General features: G+C 40.6%; 1 protein-coding gene across 1 annotated transcript in view; it reads left to right on the top strand.

Annotated features, from left to right (window-relative positions):
* The window catches only part of LOC147095463 (uncharacterized), a 124,083-nt gene that overhangs the window by 33,507 nt on the left and 66,968 nt on the right, over nt 1-23,608 (top strand). The window contains exon 2 of the mRNA XM_085973642.1: nt 23,337-23,471. Within this exon, the coding sequence (XP_085829768.1) occupies nt 23,357-23,471 (115 nt within the window). The 5' untranslated portion in view covers nt 23,337-23,356. The remainder of the gene's footprint in view (nt 1-23,336; nt 23,472-23,608) is intronic.

Here is a 23,608-nt window from a genome sequence, read left to right as displayed (position 1 = left end):
GGGGCTGCTATTCTCTATAATATACACAGGGGCTGCTATTCTCTATAATATACACGGGGGCTGCTATTCTCTATAATAAACACAGTGGCTGCTATACTCTTTCATATACACAGGGGCTGCTATTCTCTACAATATACACGGGGGCTGCTATTCTCTATAATAGACACAGTGGCTGCTATACTCTATAATATACACAGGGGCTGCTATTCCCTATAATATACACAGGGGCTGCTATTCTCTATAATATACACAGTGGCAGCTATTCTGTATAATATACACAGGGGCTGCTATTCTCTATAATATGCACAGGGGCTGCTATTCTCTATAATATACACAGGGGCTGCTATTCCCTCTAATATACACAGGGGCTGGTATTCTCTATATTATACACAGGGGCTGCAACTCTCCAAAATATACACAGGAGCTGCTTTTCTCTATAATATACATGGGGGCTGCTATTCTCTATAATATACACAGGGGCTGCTATTCTCTATAATATACACAGGAGCTGCTATTCTGCATAATGGACACAGGGGCTGCTATTCTCTATAATATACACAGAGGCTGCTATTCTCTGTAAAATACATAGGGGCTGCTATTCTCTATAATATACACAGGGGCTGCTATTCCCTATAACATACACAGGAGCTGCTATTCTCTATAATATACACAGGGGCTGCTATTCTCTATATTATACACAGGGGCTGCTATTCTCTATAATAGACCAGGGGCTACTATTCTCTATAATATACACAGGGGCTGCTATTCTGCATAATGGACACAGGGGCTGCTATTCTTTATAATATACACAGGGGCTGCTATTCCCTATAATATACACAGGGGCTGCTATTCTGCATAATGGACACAGGGGCTGCTACTCGCCATAATAAACACAGGGGCTGCTATTCTCTATTATATACACAGAGGCTGCTATTCTCTATAATATACATAGGGGCTGCTATTCTCTATAATATACACAGGGGCTGCTATTCCCTGTAATACACACAGCCGCTGCTATTCCCTAAAATATACACAGGGGCTGCTATTCTCTATGATATACACAGGGGTTGCTATTCTCGATAATGTACACAGGGGCTGCTATTCCCTATAATATACACAGGGGCTGCTATTCTCTATAATATACACGGGGGGGGCTGCTATTCTCTATAATAGACCAGGGGCTACTATTCTCTATAATATACACAGGGGCTCCTTTTGTCTATAATATACACAGGGGCTGCTATTCTCTATAATATACACAGGGGCTGCTATTCTCTATAATATACACAGGGGCTGCTATTCCCTATAATATACACAGGGGCTGCTATTCTGCATAATATACACAAGGGCTGCTATTCTCTAAATTATACACAGGGGCTGCTATTCTTCATAATATACACAGGGGCTGATATTCTCTATCATATACACAGGTGCTGCTATTCCCTATAATATACACAGGGGCTGCTATTCTGCATAATGGACACAGGGGCTGCTATTCTCCATAATATACACAGGGGCTGCTATTCTCTATAAAAAACACAGGGGCTGCTATACTCTAATATACACAGTGGCTGCTATTCTCTATAATATACACAGGGGCTGCTATTCTCTATATTATACACAGGGGCTGCTATTCTCTATAATATACACAGGGGCTGATATTCTCTATAATATACACAGGGGCTGCTATTCTGCATAATGGACACAGGGGCTGCTATTCTCCATAATATACACAGGGGCTGCTATTCTCTATAATATACACAGGGGCTGCTATTCTCTGAAATATACAGAGGGGCTGCTATTCTCTTGAATATACACAAGGCCTGCTATTCTCTATAATATACACAGCGGCTGCTATTCTCTATAATATACACAGGGGCTGCTCTTCTCTATAATATACACAGGGGCTGCTATTCTCTATAATATACTCAGGGTCTGCTATTCTCTATAATATACACAGGGGCTGCTATTCCCTATAATATACACAGGGGCTGCTATTCTCTATAATATTCACAGGGGCTGGTATTCTCTATAATGTACACAGGGGCTGCTATTCTCTATAATATAGACAGGGGTTGCTATTCTCCAGAATATGCACAGGGGCTGCTATTTTCTATAATATACACGGGGAGCTGCTATTCTCTATAATATACACAGGGGCTGCTATTCTCTCTAATATACACAGGTGCTGCGACTCTCTATAAAATACACAGGAGCTGCTATTCTCTATAATATACACAGGGGCTTCTATTCTCTATAATATACACAGGGGCTGCTATTCTCTATAATATACACAGGGGCTGCTATTCTCTATAATATACACAGGGGCTGCTATTCTCTATAATATACACGGGGGCTGCTATTCTCTATAATAAACACAGTGGCTGCTATACTCTATAATATACACAGGGGCTGCTATTCTCTATAATATACACGGGGGCTGCTATTCTCTATAATAGACACAGTGGCTGCTATACTCTATAATATACACAGGGGCTGCTATTCCCTATAATATACACAGGGGCTGCTATTCTCTATAATATACACAGTGGCAGCTATTCTGTATAATATACACAGGGGCTGCTATTCTCTATAATATGCACAGGGGCTGCTATTCTCTATAATATACACAGGGGCTGTTATTCCCTCTAATATACACAGGGGCTGGTATTCTCTATATTATACACAGGGGCTGCAACTCTCCAAAATATACACAGGAGCTGCTTTTCTCTATAATATACATGGGGGCTGCTATTCTCTATAATATACACAGGGGCTGCTATTCTCTATAATATACACAGGAGCTGCTATTCTGCATAATGGACACAGGTGCTGCTATTCTCTATAATATACACAGTGGCTGCTATTCTCTGTAATGTACATAGGGGCTGCTATTCTCTATAATATACACAGGGGCTGCTATTCCCTATAACATACACAGGAGCTGCTATTCTTTATAATATACACAGGGGCTGCTATTCTCTATAATATACATGGGGGGCTGCTATTCTCTATAACAGCCCAGGGGCTACTATTCTCCCTAATATACACAGGGGCTGCTATTCTCTTCCAATATACACAGGGTCTTCTATTCCCTATAATATACAGAGGGGCTGCTATTCTCTATAATATACACAGGGGCTCCTATTCTCTATAATATACACAGGGGCTGCTGATCTCTATAATATACACAGGGGCTGCTATACTCTATATTATACACGGGGGCTGCTATTCTCTATGATATACACAGGGGCTGCTATTCCCTATAATATACACAGGGGCTGCTATTCTCTATAATATACACAACGGCTGATATTCTATATAATATACACAGGGGCTGCTATTCTCTATAATATATACAGGCGCTGCTATTCTCTATAATATACACAGGGGCTGCTCTTCTCTATAATATACACAGGGGCTGCTATTCTCTATAATATACACAGGGGCTACTAGACTCTATAATATACACAGGTGCTGCTATTCTCTATAATACACACAGGGGCTGCTATTCCCTATAATATACACAGGGGTTGCTATTCCCTATAATATACACAGGGGCTGTTATTCTCTATAAAATACACAGGGGCTGCAACTCTCTATAATATGCACAGGAGCTGCTATTCTCTATAATATACACAGGGGCTGCTATTCCCTATAATGTACACAGGGGCTGCTATTCTCTATAATATAGACAGGGGTTGCTATTCTCCAGAATATGCACAGGGGCTGCTATTCTCTATAATATACACGGGGGGCTGCTATTCTCTATAATAGACCAGGGGCTACTATTCTCTATAATATACACAGGGGCTGCTATTCTCTTCTAATATACACAAGGGCTTCTATTCCCGATAATATACAGAGGGGCTGCTATTCTCTATAATATACACTGGGGCTACTATTCTCTATAATATACACAGGGGCTGCTATTCTCTATAATATACACAGGGGCTGCTATTCCCTATAATATACACAGGGGCTGCTATTCTGCATAATGGACACAGGGGCTGCTACTCGCCATATTAAACACAGGGGCTGCTATTCTCTATTATATACACAGAGGCTGCTATTCTCTATAATATACATAGGGGCTGCTATTCTCTATAATATACACAGGGGCTGCTATTCCCTGTAATACACACAGCCGCTGCTATTCCCTAAAATATACACAGGGGCTGCTATTCTCTGTGATATACACAGGGGTTGCTATTCTCGATAATGTACACAGGGGCTGCTATTCCCTATAATATACATAGGGGCTGCTATTCTCTATAATATACACGGGGGGCTGCTATTCTCTATAATAGACCAGGGGCTACTATTCTCTATAATATACACAGGGGCTCCTTTTGTCTATAATATACACAGGGGCTGCTATTCTCTATAATATACACAGGGGCTGCTATTCTCTATAATATACACAGGGGCTGCTATTCTGCATAATATACAAAAGGGCTGCTATTCTCTAAATTATACACAGGGGCTGCTATTCTTCATAATATACACAGGGGCTGATATTCTCTATAATATACACAGGTGCTGCTATTCCCTATAATATACACAGGTGCTGCTATTCTGCATAATGGACACAGGGGCTGCTATTCTCCATAATATACACAGGGGCTGCAATTCCCTATAAAATACACAGGGTCTGCTATTCTCTATAATATACACAGGGGCTGCTATTCTCTTTAATATACACAGGGGCTGCTATTCTCTATAATATACACATGGACTGCTGTTCTCTTCAATATACACAGGGGCTGCTATTCTCTATAATATACACAGGGGCTGCTATTCTCTATAATATACACAGGGGCTGCTATTCCCTATAATATACACTGTGGCTGCTAGTCTCTATAATATTCACAGGGGCTGCTATTCTCTATAATATTCACAGGGGCTGCTATTCTCTGAAATATACAGAGGGGCTGCTATTCTCTATAATATACACAGGGGCTGCTATTTTTTATAATGTACACAGGAGCCGCTATTCTCTATAATATACACGGGCTGCTATTCTCTATAATATACACAGGGGCTGCTATTCTCTATAATATACAGAGAGGCTGCTATTCTCTATAATATTCACAGGGGTTGCTATTCCATATCATATTCACAGTGGCTGCTACTCTCTATAATATACACAGGGACTGCTATTCTCTATAATATACACAGGAGCTGCTATTCTCTATAATATGCACAGGGGCTGCTATTCTCTACAATGTACACAGGGGCTGCTATTCTCTGTAATATACACAGTAGCCGCTATTCTCTATAATATACACAGGGGCTGCTATTCTCTATAATATACACAGGGGCTGCTTTTCTCTATAATATACACAGCGTCTGCGATTCTCTCTATTATACACAGGGGCTGCTGTTCTCTATAATATAAACAGGGGCTGCTATTCTCTATAATATACACAGGGGATGCTATTCTCTATAATATACACAGGGGCTACTATTCTCTATAATATACACGGGGCTGCTATTCTCTATAATAAACACAGCGGCTGATATTCTCTATAATATACAAAGGGGCTGCTATTCTCTATAATATACACGGGCTACTATTCTCTATAATATACACAGGGGCTGCTATTCTCTATAATGTACACAGGAGCCGCTATTCTCTATAATATACACGGGCTGCTATTCTCTATAATATACACAGGGGCTGCTATTCTCTATAATATACAGAGAGGCTGCTATTCTCTATAATATTCACAGGGGTTGCTATTCCATATAATATTCACAGTGGCTGCTACTCTCTATAATATACACAGGGACTGCTATTCTCTATAATATACACAGGAGCTGCTATTCTCTATAATATGCACAGGGGCTGCTATTCTCTATAATATACACAGGGGCTGCTATTCTCTATAATATACACAGGGGCTGCTATTCCCTATAATATACACTGTGGCTGCTAGTCTCTATAATATTCACAGGGGCTGCTATTCTCTATAATATTCACAGGGGCTGCTATTCTCTGAAATATACAGAGGGGCTGCTATTCTCTATAATATACACAGGGGCTGCTATTTTTTATAATGTACACAGGAGCCGCTATTCTCTATAATATACACGGGCTGCTATTCTCTATAATATACACAGGGGCTGCTATTCTCTATAATATACAGAGAGGCTGCTATTCTCTATAATATTCACAGGGGTTGCTATTCCATATCATATTCACAGTGGCTGCTACTCTCTATAATATACACAGGGACTGCTATTCTCTATAATATACACAGGAGCTGCTATTCTCTATAATATGCACAGGGGCTGCTATTCTCTACAATGTACACAGGGGCTGCTATTCTCTGTAATATACACAGTAGCCGCTATTCTCTATAATATACACAGGGGCTGCTATTCTCTATAATATACACAGGGGCTGCTTTTCTCTATAATATACACAGCGTCTGCGATTCTCTCTATTATACACAGGGGCTGCTGTTCTCTATAATATAAACAGGGGCTGCTATTCTCTATAATATACACAGGGGATGCTATTCTCTATAATATACACAGGGGCTACTATTCTCTATAATATACACGGGGCTGCTATTCTCTATAATAAACACAGCGGCTGATATTCTCTATAATATACAAAGGGGCTGCTATTCTCTATAATATACACGGGCTACTATTCTCTATAATATACACAGGGGCTGCTATTCTCTATAATGTACACAGGAGCCGCTATTCTCTATAATATACACGGGCTGCTATTCTCTATAATATACACAGGGGCTGCTATTCTCTATAATATACAGAGAGGCTGCTATTCTCTATAATATTCACAGGGGTTGCTATTCCATATAATATTCACAGTGGCTGCTACTCTCTATAATATACACAGGGACTGCTATTCTCTATAATATACACAGGAGCTGCTATTCTCTATAATATGCACAGGGGCTGCTATTCTCTACAATGTACACAGGGGCTGCTATTCTCTGTAATATACACAGGAGCCGCTATTCTCTATAATATACACAGGGGCTGCTATTCTCTATAATATACACAGGGGCTGCTTTTCTCTATAATATACACAGCGTCTGCGATTCTCTCTATTATACACAGGGGCTGCTGTTCTCTATAATATAAACAGGGGCTGCTATTCTCTATAATATACACAGGGGATGCTATTCTCTATAATATACACAGGGGCTACTATTCTCTATAATATACACGGGGCTGCTATTCTCTATAATAAACACAGCGGCTGATATTCTCTATAATATACAAAGGGGCTGCTATTCTCTATAATATACACGGGCTACTATTCTCTATAATATACACAGGGGCTGCTATTCTCTATAATATACACAGAGGCTGCTATTCTCTATAAGATACACAGGGACTGGTATTCTCTAAAATATAACAGAGGCTGTGATTCTCTATAATCTACACAAGGGCTGCTATTCTCTATAATCTACACAGGGGTTGCTATTCTCGATAATATACACGGGGGCTGCTATTTTCTGTAATAAACACAGGGGCTGCTAATCCCTATAATATTCACAGGGGCTGCTATTCTCCATAATAGGCACAGGCGCTGCTATTCCCTATAATATACACATGGGCTGCTATTCTCTATAATTTACACAGGGGCTGCTATTCTCTATAATATACACAGGGGCTGTTATTCCCTCTAATATACACAGGGGCTGGTATTCTCTATATTATACACAGGGGCTGCAACTCTCCAAAATATACACAGGAGCTGCTTTTCTCTATAATATACATGGGGGCTGCTATTCTCTATAATATACACAGGGGCTGCTATTCTCTATAATATACACAGGAGCTGCTATTCTGCATAATGGACACAGGTGCTGCTATTCTCTATAATATACACAGTGGCTGCTATTCTCTGTAATGTACATAGGGGCTGCTATTCTCTATAATATACACAGGGGCTGCTATTCCCTATAACATACACAGGAGCTGCTATTCTTTATAATATACACAGGGGCTGCTATTCTCTATAATATACATGGGGGGCTGCTATTCTCTATAACAGCCCAGGGGCTACTATTCTCCCTAATATACACAGGGGCTGCTATTCTCTTCCAATATACACAGGGTCTTCTATTCCCTATAATATACAGAGGGGCTGCTATTCTCTATAATATATACAGGCGCTGCTATTCTCTATAATATACACAGGGGCTGCTCTTCTCTATAATATACACAGGGGCTGCTATTCTCTATAATATACACAGGGGCTACTAGACTCTATAATATACACAGGTGCTGCTATTCTCTATAATACACACAGGGGCTGCTATTCCCTATAATATACACAGGGGTTGCTATTCCCTATAATATACACAGGGGCTGTTATTCTCTATAAAATACACAGGGGCTGCAACTCTCTATAATATGCACAGGAGCTGCTATTCTCTATAATATACACAGGGGCTGCTATTCCCTATAATGTACACAGGGGCTGCTATTCTCTATAATATAGACAGGGGTTGCTATTCTCCAGAATATGCACAGGGGCTGCTATTCTCTATAATATACACGGGGGGCTGCTATTCTCTATAATAGACCAGGGGCTACTATTCTCTATAATATACACAGGGGCTGCTATTCTCTTCTAATATACACAAGGGCTTCTATTCCCGATAATATACAGAGGGGCTGCTATTCTCTATAATATACACTGGGGCTACTATTCTCTATAATATACACAGGGGCTGCTATTCTCTATAATATACACAGGGGCTGCTATTCCCTATAATATACACAGGGGCTGCTATTCTGCATAATGGACACAGGGGCTGCTACTCGCCATATTAAACACAGGGGCTGCTATTCTCTATTATATACACAGAGGCTGCTATTCTCTATAATATACATAGGGGCTGCTATTCTCTATAATATACACAGGGGCTGCTATTCCCTGTAATACACACAGCCGCTGCTATTCCCTAAAATATACACAGGGGCTGCTATTCTCTGTGATATACACAGGGGTTGCTATTCTCGATAATGTACACAGGGGCTGCTATTCCCTATAATATACATAGGGGCTGCTATTCTCTATAATATACACGGGGGGCTGCTATTCTCTATAATAGACCAGGGGCTACTATTCTCTATAATATACACAGGGGCTCCTTTTGTCTATAATATACACAGGGGCTGCTATTCTCTATAATATACACAGGGGCTGCTATTCTCTATAATATACACAGGGGCTGCTATTCTGCATAATATACAAAAGGGCTGCTATTCTCTAAATTATACACAGGGGCTGCTATTCTTCATAATATACACAGGGGCTGATATTCTCTATAATATACACAGGTGCTGCTATTCCCTATAATATACACAGGTGCTGCTATTCTGCATAATGGACACAGGGGCTGCTATTCTCCATAATATACACAGGGGCTGCAATTCCCTATAAAATACACAGGGTCTGCTATTCTCTATAATATACACAGGGGCTGCTATTCTCTTTAATATACACAGGGGCTGCTATTCTCTATAATATACACATGGACTGCTGTTCTCTTCAATATACACAGGGGCTGCTATTCTCTATAATATACACAGGGGCTGCTATTCTCTATAATATACACAGGGGCTGCTATTCCCTATAATATACACTGTGGCTGCTAGTCTCTATAATATTCACAGGGGCTGCTATTCTCTATAATATTCACAGGGGCTGCTATTCTCTGAAATATACAGAGGGGCTGCTATTCTCTATAATATACACAGGGGCTGCTATTTTTTATAATGTACACAGGAGCCGCTATTCTCTATAATATACACGGGCTGCTATTCTCTATAATATACACAGGGGCTGCTATTCTCTATAATATACAGAGAGGCTGCTATTCTCTATAATATTCACAGGGGTTGCTATTCCATATCATATTCACAGTGGCTGCTACTCTCTATAATATACACAGGGACTGCTATTCTCTATAATATACACAGGAGCTGCTATTCTCTATAATATGCACAGGGGCTGCTATTCTCTACAATGTACACAGGGGCTGCTATTCTCTGTAATATACACAGTAGCCGCTATTCTCTATAATATACACAGGGGCTGCTATTCTCTATAATATACACAGGGGCTGCTTTTCTCTATAATATACACAGCGTCTGCGATTCTCTCTATTATACACAGGGGCTGCTGTTCTCTATAATATAAACAGGGGCTGCTATTCTCTATAATATACACAGGGGATGCTATTCTCTATAATATACACAGGGGCTACTATTCTCTATAATATACACGGGGCTGCTATTCTCTATAATAAACACAGCGGCTGATATTCTCTATAATATACAAAGGGGCTGCTATTCTCTATAATATACACGGGCTACTATTCTCTATAATATACACAGGGGCTGCTATTCTCTATAATGTACACAGGAGCCGCTATTCTCTATAATATACACGGGCTGCTATTCTCTATAATATACACAGGGGCTGCTATTCTCTATAATATACAGAGAGGCTGCTATTCTCTATAATATTCACAGGGGTTGCTATTCCATATAATATTCACAGTGGCTGCTACTCTCTATAATATACACAGGGACTGCTATTCTCTATAATATACACAGGAGCTGCTATTCTCTATAATATGCACAGGGGCTGCTATTCTCTACAATGTACACAGGGGCTGCTATTCTCTGTAATATACACAGGAGCCGCTATTCTCTATAATATACACAGGGGCTGCTATTCTCTATAATATACACAGGGGCTGCTTTTCTCTATAATATACACAGCGTCTGCGATTCTCTCTATTATACACAGGGGCTGCTGTTCTCTATAATATAAACAGGGGCTGCTATTCTCTATAATATACACAGGGGATGCTATTCTCTATAATATACACAGGGGCTACTATTCTCTATAATATACACGGGGCTGCTATTCTCTATAATAAACACAGCGGCTGATATTCTCTATAATATACAAAGGGGCTGCTATTCTCTATAATATACACGGGCTACTATTCTCTATAATATACACAGGGGCTGCTATTCTCTATAATATGCACAGGGGCTGCTATTCTCTATAATATACACAGGGGCTGTTATTCCCTCTAATATACACAGGGGCTGGTATTCTCTATATTATACACAGGGGCTGCAACTCTCCAAAATATACACAGGAGCTGCTTTTCTCTATAATATACATGGGGGCTGCTATTCTCTATAATATACACAGGGGCTGCTATTCTCTATAATATACACAGGAGCTGCTATTCTGCATAATGGACACAGGTGCTGCTATTCTCTATAATATACACAGTGGCTGCTATTCTCTGTAATGTACATAGGGGCTGCTATTCTCTATAATATACACAGGGGCTGCTATTCCCTATAACATACACAGGAGCTGCTATTCTTTATAATATACACAGGGGCTGCTATTCTCTATAATATACATGGGGGGCTGCTATTCTCTATAACAGCCCAGGGGCTACTATTCTCCCTAATATACACAGGGGCTGCTATTCTCTTCCAATATACACAGGGTCTTCTATTCCCTATAATATACAGAGGGGCTGCTATTCTCTATAATATACACAGGGGCTCCTATTCTCTATAATATACACAGGGGCTGCTGATCTCTATAATATACACAGGGGCTGCTATACTCTATATTATACACGGGGGCTGCTATTCTCTATGATATACACAGGGGCTGCTATTCCCTATAATATACACAGGGGCTGCTATTCTCTATAATATACACAACGGCTGATATTCTATATAATATACACAGGGGCTGCTATTCTCTATAATATATACAGGCGCTGCTATTCTCTATAATATACACAGGGGCTGCTCTTCTCTATAATATACACAGGGGCTGCTATTCTCTATAATATACACAGGGGCTACTAGACTCTATAATATACACAGGTGCTGCTATTCTCTATAATACACACAGGGGCTGCTATTCCCTATAATATACACAGGGGTTGCTATTCCCTATAATATACACAGGGGCTGTTATTCTCTATAAAATACACAGGGGCTGCAACTCTCTATAATATGCACAGGAGCTGCTATTCTCTATAATATACACAGGGGCTGCTATTCCCTATAATGTACACAGGGGCTGCTATTCTCTATAATATAGACAGGGGTTGCTATTCTCCAGAATATGCACAGGGGCTGCTATTCTCTATAATATACACGGGGGGCTGCTATTCTCTATAATAGACCAGGGGCTACTATTCTCTATAATATACACAGGGGCTGCTATTCTCTTCTAATATACACAAGGGCTTCTATTCCCGATAATATACAGAGGGGCTGCTATTCTCTATAATATACACTGGGGCTACTATTCTCTATAATATACACAGGGGCTGCTATTCTCTATAATATACACAGGGGCTGCTATTCCCTATAATATACACAGGGGCTGCTATTCTGCATAATGGACACAGGGGCTGCTACTCGCCATATTAAACACAGGGGCTGCTATTCTCTATTATATACACAGAGGCTGCTATTCTCTATAATATACATAGGGGCTGCTATTCTCTATAATATACACAGGGGCTGCTATTCCCTGTAATACACACAGCCGCTGCTATTCCCTAAAATATACACAGGGGCTGCTATTCTCTGTGATATACACAGGGGTTGCTATTCTCGATAATGTACACAGGGGCTGCTATTCCCTATAATATACATAGGGGCTGCTATTCTCTATAATATACACGGGGGGCTGCTATTCTCTATAATAGACCAGGGGCTACTATTCTCTATAATATACACAGGGGCTCCTTTTGTCTATAATATACACAGGGGCTGCTATTCTCTATAATATACACAGGGGCTGCTATTCTCTATAATATACACAGGGGCTGCTATTCTGCATAATATACAAAAGGGCTGCTATTCTCTAAATTATACACAGGGGCTGCTATTCTTCATAATATACACAGGGGCTGATATTCTCTATAATATACACAGGTGCTGCTATTCCCTATAATATACACAGGTGCTGCTATTCTGCATAATGGACACAGGGGCTGCTATTCTCCATAATATACACAGGGGCTGCAATTCCCTATAAAATACACAGGGTCTGCTATTCTCTATAATATACACAGGGGCTGCTATTCTCTTTAATATACACAGGGGCTGCTATTCTCTATAATATACACATGGACTGCTGTTCTCTTCAATATACACAGGGGCTGCTATTCTCTATAATATACACAGGGGCTGCTATTCTCTATAATATACACAGGGGCTGCTATTCCCTATAATATACACTGTGGCTGCTAGTCTCTATAATATTCACAGGGGCTGCTATTCTCTATAATATTCACAGGGGCTGCTATTCTCTGAAATATACAGAGGGGCTGCTATTCTCTATAATATACACAGGGGCTGCTATTTTTTATAATGTACACAGGAGCCGCTATTCTCTATAATATACACGGGCTGCTATTCTCTATAATATACACAGGGGCTGCTATTCTCTATAATATACAGAGAGGCTGCTATTCTCTATAATATTCACAGGGGTTGCTATTCCATATCATATTCACAGTGGCTGCTACTCTCTATAATATACACAGGGACTGCTATTCTCTATAATATACACAGGAGCTGCTATTCTCTATAATATGCACAGGGGCTGCTATTCTCTACAATGTACACAGGGGCTGCTATTCTCTGTAATATACACAGTAGCCGCTATTCTCTATAATATACACAGGGGCTGCTATTCTCTATAATATACACAGGGGCTGCTTTTCTCTATAATATACACAGCGTCTGCGATTCTCTCTATTATACACAGGGGCTGCTGTTCTCTATAATATAAACAGGGGCTGCTATTCTCTATAATATACACAGGGGATGCTATTCTCTATAATATACACAGGGGCTACTATTCTCTATAATATACACGGGGCTGCTATTCTCTATAATAAACACAGCGGCTGATATTCTCTATAATATACAAAGGGGCTGCTATTCTCTATAATATACACGGGCTACTATTCTCTATAATATACACAGGGGCTGCTATTCTCTATAATATGCACAGGGGCTGCTATTCTCTATAATATACACAGGGGCTGTTATTCCCTCTAATATACACAGGGGCTGGTATTCTCTATATTATACACAGGGGCTGCAACTCTCCAAAATATACACAGGAGCTGCTTTTCTCTATAATATACATGGGGGCTGCTATTCTCTATAATATACACAGGGGCTGCTATTCTCTATAATATACACAGGAGCTGCTATTCTGCATAATGGACACAGGTGCTGCTATTCTCTATAATATACACAGTGGCTGCTATTCTCTGTAATGTACATAGGGGCTGCTATTCTCTATAATATACACAGGGGCTGCTATTCCCTATAACATACACAGGAGCTGCTATTCTTTATAATATACACAGGGGCTGCTATTCTCTATAATATACATGGGGGGCTGCTATTCTCTATAACAGCCCAGGGGCTACTATTCTCCCTAATATACACAGGGGCTGCTATTCTCTTCCAATATACACAGGGTCTTCTATTCCCTATAATATACAGAGGGGCTGCTATTCTCTATAATATACACAGGGGCTCCTATTCTCTATAATATACACAGGGGCTGCTGATCTCTATAATATACACAGGGGCTGCTATACTCTATATTATACACGGGGGCTGCTATTCTCTATGATATACACAGGGGCTGCTATTCCCTATAATATACACAGGGGCTGCTATTCTCTATAATATACACAACGGCTGATATTCTATATAATATACACAGGGGCTGCTATTCTCTATAATATATACAGGCGCTGCTATTCTCTATAATATACACAGGGGCTGCTCTTCTCTATAATATACACAGGGGCTGCTATTCTCTATAATATACACAGGGGCTACTAGACTCTATAATATACACAGGTGCTGCTATTCTCTATAATACACACAGGGGCTGCTATTCCCTATAATATACACAGGGGTTGCTATTCCCTATAATATACACAGGGGCTGTTATTCTCTATAAAATACACAGGGGCTGCAACTCTCTATAATATGCACAGGAGCTGCTATTCTCTATAATATACACAGGGGCTGCTATTCCCTATAATGTACACAGGGGCTGCTATTCTCTATAATATAGACAGGGGTTGCTATTCTCCAGAATATGCACAGGGGCTGCTATTCTCTATAATATACACGGGGGGCTGCTATTCTCTATAATAGACCAGGGGCTACTATTCTCTATAATATACACAGGGGCTGCTATTCTCTTCTAATATACACAAGGGCTTCTATTCCCGATAATATACAGAGGGGCTGCTATTCTCTATAATATACACTGGGGCTACTATTCTCTATAATATACACAGGGGCTGCTATTCTCTATAATATACACAGGGGCTGCTATTCCCTATAATATACACAGGGGCTGCTATTCTGCATAATGGACACAGGGGCTGCTACTCGCCATATTAAACACAGGGGCTGCTATTCTCTATTATATACACAGAGGCTGCTATTCTCTATAATATACATAGGGGCTGCTATTCTCTATAATATACACAGGGGCTGCTATTCCCTGTAATACACACAGCCGCTGCTATTCCCTAAAATATACACAGGGGCTGCTATTCTCTGTGATATACACAGGGGTTGCTATTCTCGATAATGTACACAGGGGCTGCTATTCCCTATAATATACATAGGGGCTGCTATTCTCTATAATATACACGGGGGGCTGCTATTCTCTATAATAGACCAGGGGCTACTATTCTCTATAATATACACAGGGGCTCCTTTTGTCTATAATATACACAGGGGCTGCTATTCTCTATAATATACACAGGGGCTGCTATTCTCTATAATATACACAGGGGCTGCTATTCTGCATAATATACAAAAGGGCTGCTATTCTCTAAATTATACACAGGGGCTGCTATTCTTCATAATATACACAGGGGCTGATATTCTCTATAATATACACAGGTGCTGCTATTCCCTATAATATACACAGGTGCTGCTATTCTGCATAATGGACACAGGGGCTGCTATTCTCCATAATATACACAGGGGCTGCAATTCCCTATAAAATACACAGGGTCTGCTATTCTCTATAATATACACAGGGGCTGCTATTCTCTTTAATATACACAGGGGCTGCTATTCTCTATAATATACACATGGACTGCTGTTCTCTTCAATATACACAGGGGCTGCTATTCTCTATAATATACACAGGGGCTGCTATTCTCTATAATATACACAGGGGCTGCTATTCCCTATAATATACACTGTGGCTGCTAGTCTCTATAATATTCACAGGGGCTGCTATTCTCTATAATATTCACAGGGGCTGCTATTCTCTGAAATATACAGAGGGGCTGCTATTCTCTATAATATACACAGGGGCTGCTATTTTTTATAATGTACACAGGAGCCGCTATTCTCTATAATATACACGGGCTGCTATTCTCTATAATATACACAGGGGCTGCTATTCTCTATAATATACAGAGAGGCTGCTATTCTCTATAATATTCACAGGGGTTGCTATTCCATATCATATTCACAGTGGCTGCTACTCTCTATAATATACACAGGGACTGCTATTCTCTATAATATACACAGGAGCTGCTATTCTCTATAATATGCACAGGGGCTGCTATTCTCTACAATGTACACAGGGGCTGCTATTCTCTGTAATATACACAGTAGCCGCTATTCTCTATAATATACACAGGGGCTGCTATTCTCTATAATATACACAGGGGCTGCTTTTCTCTATAATATACACAGCGTCTGCGATTCTCTCTATTATACACAGGGGCTGCTGTTCTCTATAATATAAACAGGGGCTGCTATTCTCTATAATATACACAGGGGATGCTATTCTCTATAATATACACAGGGGCTACTATTCTCTATAATATACACGGGGCTGCTATTCTCTATAATAAACACAGCGGCTGATATTCTCTATAATATACAAAGGGGCTGCTATTCTCTATAATATACACGGGCTACTATTCTCTATAATATACACAGGGGCTGCTATTCTCTATAATGTACACAGGAGCCGCTATTCTCTATAATATACACGGGCTGCTATTCTCTATAATATACACAGGGGCTGCTATTCTCTATAATATACAGAGAGGCTGCTATTCTCTATAATATTCACAGGGGTTGCTATTCCATATAATATTCACAGTGGCTGCTACTCTCTATAATATACACAGGGACTGCTATTCTCTATAATATACACAGGAGCTGCTATTCTCTATAATATGCACAGGGGCTGCTATTCTCTACAATGTACACAGGGGCTGCTATTCTCTGTAATATACACAGGAGCCGCTATTCTCTATAATATACACAGGGGCTGCTATTCTCTATAATATACACAGGGGCTGCTTTTCTCTATAATATACACAGGGTCTGCGATTCTCTCTATTATACACAGGGGCTGCTGTTCTCTATAATATAAACAGGGGCTGCTATTCTCTATAATATACACAGGGGCTGCTATTCTCTATAATATACACAGGGGCTACTATTGTCTATAATATACACGGGGCTGCTATTCTCTATAATAAACACAGCGGCTGATATTCTCTATAATATACAAAGGGGCTGCTATTCTCTATAATATACACGGGCTACTATTCTCTATAATATACACAGGGGCTGCTATTCTCTATAATATACACAGAGGCTGCTATTCTCTATAAGATACACAGGGACTGGTATTCTCTAAAATATAACAGAGGCTGTGATTCTCTATAATCTACACAAGGGCTGCTATTCTCTATAATCTACACAGGGGTTGCTATTCTCGATAATATACACGGGGGCTGCTATTTTCTGTAATAAACACAGGGGCTGCTAATCCCTATAATATTCACAGGGGCTGCTATTCTCCATAATAGGCACAGGCGCTGCTATTCCCTATAATATACACATGGGCTGCTATTCTCTATAATTTACACAGGGGCTGCAATTCCCTATAATTTACACAGGGGCTGCTATTCTGTATAATATACACAGGGGCTGCTATTCTCTATAATATACACAGGGGCTGCTATTCTCTATAATCTACACAGGGGCTGCTATTCTCTATAATATACACAGGGGATGCTATTCCCTATAATATACACAGGGGCTGCTATTCTCTATAATATACATAGGGGCTGCTATTCTCTATAATATTCACAGGGGTTGCTATTCCATATACTATTCACAGTGGCTGCTACTCTCTATAATATACACAGGGGCTGCTATTCTCATCTAATATACACAGGGGCTTCTATTCCCTACAATATACACAGGGGCTGCTATTCTCTATAATATACACAGGGGCTGCTTTTCTCTATAATATACACAGGGGCTGCTCTTCTCTATAATATACACAGGGGCTGCTATTCTCTATAATATACTCAGGGTCTGCTATTCTCCATAATATACACAGGGGCTGCTATTTTCTATAATATACACGGGGGGCTGCTATTCTCTGTAATATACACAGGGGCTGCTATTCTCTCTAATATACACAGGTGCTGCGACTCTCTATAAAATACACAGGAGCTGCTATTCTCTATAATATACACAGGGGCTTCTATTCTCTATAATATACACAGGGGCTGCTATTCTCTATAATATACACAGGGGCTGCTATTCTCTATAATATACACAGGGGCTGCTATTCTCTATAATATACACGGGGGCTGCTATTCTCTATAATAAACACAGTGGCTGCTATACTCTATAACATAAACAGGGGCTGCTATTCTCTATAATATACACGGGGGCTGCTATTCTCTATAATAGACACAGTGGCTGCTATACTCTATAATATACACAGGGGCTGCTATTCCCTATAATATACACAGGGGCTACTATTCTCTATAATATACACAGTGGCAGCTATTCTGTATAATATACACAGGGGCTGCTATTCTCTATAATATGCACAGGGGCTGCTATTCCCTATAATATACACAGGGGCTGCTATTCCCTCTAATATACACAGGGGCTGGTATTCTCTATATTATACACAGGGGCTGCAACTCTCCAAAATATACACAGGGGCTGCTATTCCCTCTAATATACACAGGGGCTGGTATTCTCTATAATATACACAGGGGCTGCTATTCCCTATAATATACACAGGGGCTACTATTCTCTATAATATACATGGGGGCTGCTATTCTCTATAATATACACAGGGGCTGCTATTCTCTATAATATACACAGGAGCTGCTATTCTGCATAATGGACACAGGGGCTGCTATTCTCTATAATACACACAGAGGCTGCTATTCTCTGTAATATACATAGGGGCTGCTATTCTCTATAATATACACAGGGGCTGCTATTCCCTATAACATACACAGGAGCTGCTATTCTTTATAATATACACAGGGGCTGCTATTCTCTATAATATACATGGGGGGCTGCTATTCTCTATAACAGCCCAGGGGCTACTATTCTCCCTAATATACACAGGGGCTGCTATTCTCTTCCAATATACACAGGGTCTTCTATTCCCTATAATATACAGAGGGGCTGCTATTCTCTATAATATGCACAGGGGCTCCTATTCTCTATAATATACACAGGGGCTGCTATTCTCTATAATATACACAGGGGCTCCTATTCTCTATAATATACACAGGGGCTGCTGTTCTCTATAATATACACAGGGGCTGCTATACTCTATAATATACACGGGGGCTGCTATTCTCTATGATATACACAGGGGCTGCTATTCCCTATAATATACACAGGGGCTGCTATTCTCTATAATATACACAGGGGCTGATATTCTATATAATATACACAGGGGGTGCTATTCTCTATAATATATACAGGCGCTGCTATTCTCTATAATATACACAGGGGCTGCTCTTCTCTATAATATACACAGGGGCTGCTATTCTCTATAATATACACAGGGGCTACTAGACTCTATAATATACACAGGTGCTGCTATTCTCTATAATATACACAGGGGCTGCTATTCCCTATAATATACACAGGGGTTGCTATTCCCTATAATATACACAGGGGCTGGTATTCTCTATAAAATACACAGGGGCTGCAACTCTCTATAATATACACAGGAGCTGCTATTCTCTATAATATACACAGGGGCTGCTATTCTCTATAATGTACACAGGGGCTGCTATTCTCTATAATATAGACAGGGGTTGCTATTCTCCAGAATATGCACAGGGGCTGCTATTCTCTATAATATACACGGGGGGCTGCTATTCTCTATAATAGACCAGGGGCTACTATTCTCTATAATATACACAGGGGCTGCTATTCTCTTCTAATATACACAAGGGCTTCTATTCCCGATAATATACAGAGGGGCTGCTATTCTCTATAATATACACTGGGGCTACTATTCTCTATAATATACACAGGGGCTGCTATTCTCTATAATATACACAGGGGCTGCTATTCTTTATAATATACACAGGGGCTGCTATTCCCTATAATATACACAGGGGCTGCTATTCTGCATAATGTACACAGGGGCTGCTACTCGCCATAATAAACACAGGGGCTGCTATTCTCTATTATATACACAGAGGCTGCTATTCTCTATAATATACATAGGGGCTGCTATTCTCTATAATATACACAGGTGCTGCTATTCCCTGTAATACACACAGCCGCTGCTATTCCCTAAAATATACACAGGGGCTGCTATTCTCTATGATATACACAGGGGTTGCTATTCTCGATAATGTACACAGGGGCTGCTATTCCCTATAATATACACAGGGGCTGCTATTCTCTATAATATACACGGGGGGGCTGCTATTCTCTATAATAGACCAGGGGCTACTATTCTCCATAATATACACAGGGGCTCCTTTTGTCTCTCATATACACAGGGGCTGCTATTCTCTATAATATACACAGGGGCTGCTATTCTCTGTAATATACACAGGGGCTGCTATTCCCTATAATATACACAGGGGCTGCTATTCTGCATAATATACACAAGGGCTGCTATTCCCTATAATATACACAGGGGCTGCTATTCTGCATAATGGACACAGGGGCTGCTATTCTCCATAATATACACAGGGGCTGCTATTCTCTATAATATACACAGGGGCTGCTATACTCTAATATACACAGTGGCTGCTATTCTCTATAATATACACAGGGGCTGCTATTCTCTATATTATACACAGGGGCTGCTATTCTCTATAATATACACAGGGGCTGATATTCTCTATAATATACACAGGGGCTGCTATTCTGCATAATGGACACAGGGGCTGCTATTCTCCATAATATACACAGGGGCTGCTATTCTCTATAATATACACAGGGGCTGCTATTCTCTGAAATATACAGAGGGGCTGCTATTCTCTTGAATATACACAAGGCCTGCTATTCTCTATAATATACACAGCGGCTGCTATTCTCTATAATATACACAGGGGCTGCTATTCTCTTTAATATACACAGGGGCTGCTATTTTCTATAATATACATAGGGGCTGCTATTCTCTTTAATATACACAGGGGCTGCTATTCTCTATGATATACACAGCCTCGGGTGACTGTCTGTTTGGAGTTTGCACATTCTCCCTGTGTTTGCGTGGGTTTCCTCCGGGTGCTCCGGTTTCCTCCCACAGTCCAAAGATGTGCGGGTTAGGTTGATTGGCTATGCTAAATTGACCCTAAATGTTAGGGGGATTAAATACGCGGGGATAGGGTGGGATATGTGTTGGTGTAAGGGTTACAGGGATCGGGTGGGATATGTGTCGGTGCAGGCTCGATGGGCCGAAATGGCCTCTATCTGCACTGTGGGGTTTCTGTGATTTCTGTGATGTTCTCTCTAATATACACAGGGGCTGCTATTCTCTATAATATACACAGGGGTTGCTATTCTCTATAATATACACAGGGGCAGCTATTCCCTATAATATACACAGGGGCTGCTATTCTCTATAATATACACAGGGGCTGCTATTCTCTATAATATACACAGTGGCTGCTATTCTCCATAATATACACAGGGGCTGATATTCTCTATAATATACACAGGGGCTGCTATTCCCTATAATATACACAGGGGCTGCTATTCTGCATAATGGACACAGGGGCTGCTATTCTCCATAATATACACAGGGGCTGCTATTCTCTATAATATACACAGGGGCTGCTATTCTCTTTAATATACACAGGGGCTGCTGTTCTGTATAATATACACAGGGGCTGCTATTCTCTATAATATACAGAGGGGCTGCTATTCTGTATAATGTACACAGGGGCTGCTATTCCCTATAATATACACGGCGGCTGCTAGTCTCTATAATATTCACAGGGGCTGCTATTCTCTATAATATACACAGGGGCTGCTATTCTCTATAATATACAGAGGGGCTGCTATTCTGTATAATGTACACAGGGGCTGCTATTCCCTATAATATACACGGCGGCTGCTAGTCTCTATAATATTCACAGGGGCTGCTATTCTCTATAATATACACAGGGGCTGCTATTCTCTGTAATATTCACAGGGGCTGCTATTCTCTGAAATATATAGAGGGGCTGCTATTCTCTATAATATACACAGGGGCTGCTATTCTCTATAATATACACAGGGGCTGGTATTCTCTATAATTTACACAGGGTCTGCTATTCTCTATATATACACAGGGTGTGCTATTCTATAATATACACAGGGGCTGCTATTCTCTGCAATAGAGACAGGGTGTGCTATTCTATGATATACACAGGGGCTGCTGTTCTCTATAATATACTCAGGGGCTGCTATTCTCTATAATATACACAGGGGCTGCTATTCTCTATAATATACACAGGGGCTGCTATTCTCTGTAATATACACAGTGGGCACTATTCTATTACAATATACACAGGGGCTGCTATTCTCTACAATATACACAGGGTCTGCTATTCTCTATAATATACACAGGGGCACTATTCTATTACAATATACAAAGGGTCTGCTATTCTCTACAATAGACACAGCGTGTGCTATTCTATAATATATGCAGAAGCTGCTATTTCCTATAATATACATGGGGCTGCCAATCTCTACAGTCTGCACAGTGTGTGCTATTCTATAATATACACAGGGGCTGGTATTCTCTACCATAGCCACAGGGTGTGCTTTGCGTTGCATTGCACACATCATACTCAACACCGCCCTCTGTATGCATGTTGAGAATTGCACTCTCTGATTGGCCCGTTGGCTGCCCATTTCCGGCTCGCTCATTGGCCCTGACCCCCCACTTTGTTTCGTTACAGGTTACCCTAATGGAGCTGGCATGTTCCCAGCAGTTGGGATGGCTCAGCCTGCATATGGCAATGGGTACCGCAATGGCTATGCCAACGGCTATGGTGCTGGCTATGGCCCTCGGTATGTCACTGGCCTTGAGAACGGTAAGGCATTCCATCTTCCACATGGCACATTCCTTAATGATGTTGGCGCCTTGTTAATCTTGGAGTCAGAGGAGAGACATTTATCTATCAGCCCAGGAACAGACAGCTGACCTCACTCAGGAGGTCCCTCTAACCCC

This window comes from Somniosus microcephalus, unplaced genomic scaffold (assembly GCF_052327205.1).
Source record: "Somniosus microcephalus isolate GS21.2 unplaced genomic scaffold, FLI_Smic_1.0 unresolved_chr1, whole genome shotgun sequence".
NCBI classification, from domain to species: domain Eukaryota; kingdom Metazoa; phylum Chordata; class Chondrichthyes; order Squaliformes; family Somniosidae; genus Somniosus; species Somniosus microcephalus.
Note: the sequence above shows the minus strand (reverse complement) of the source record. Positions and strands in the feature narration are given on the sequence as shown.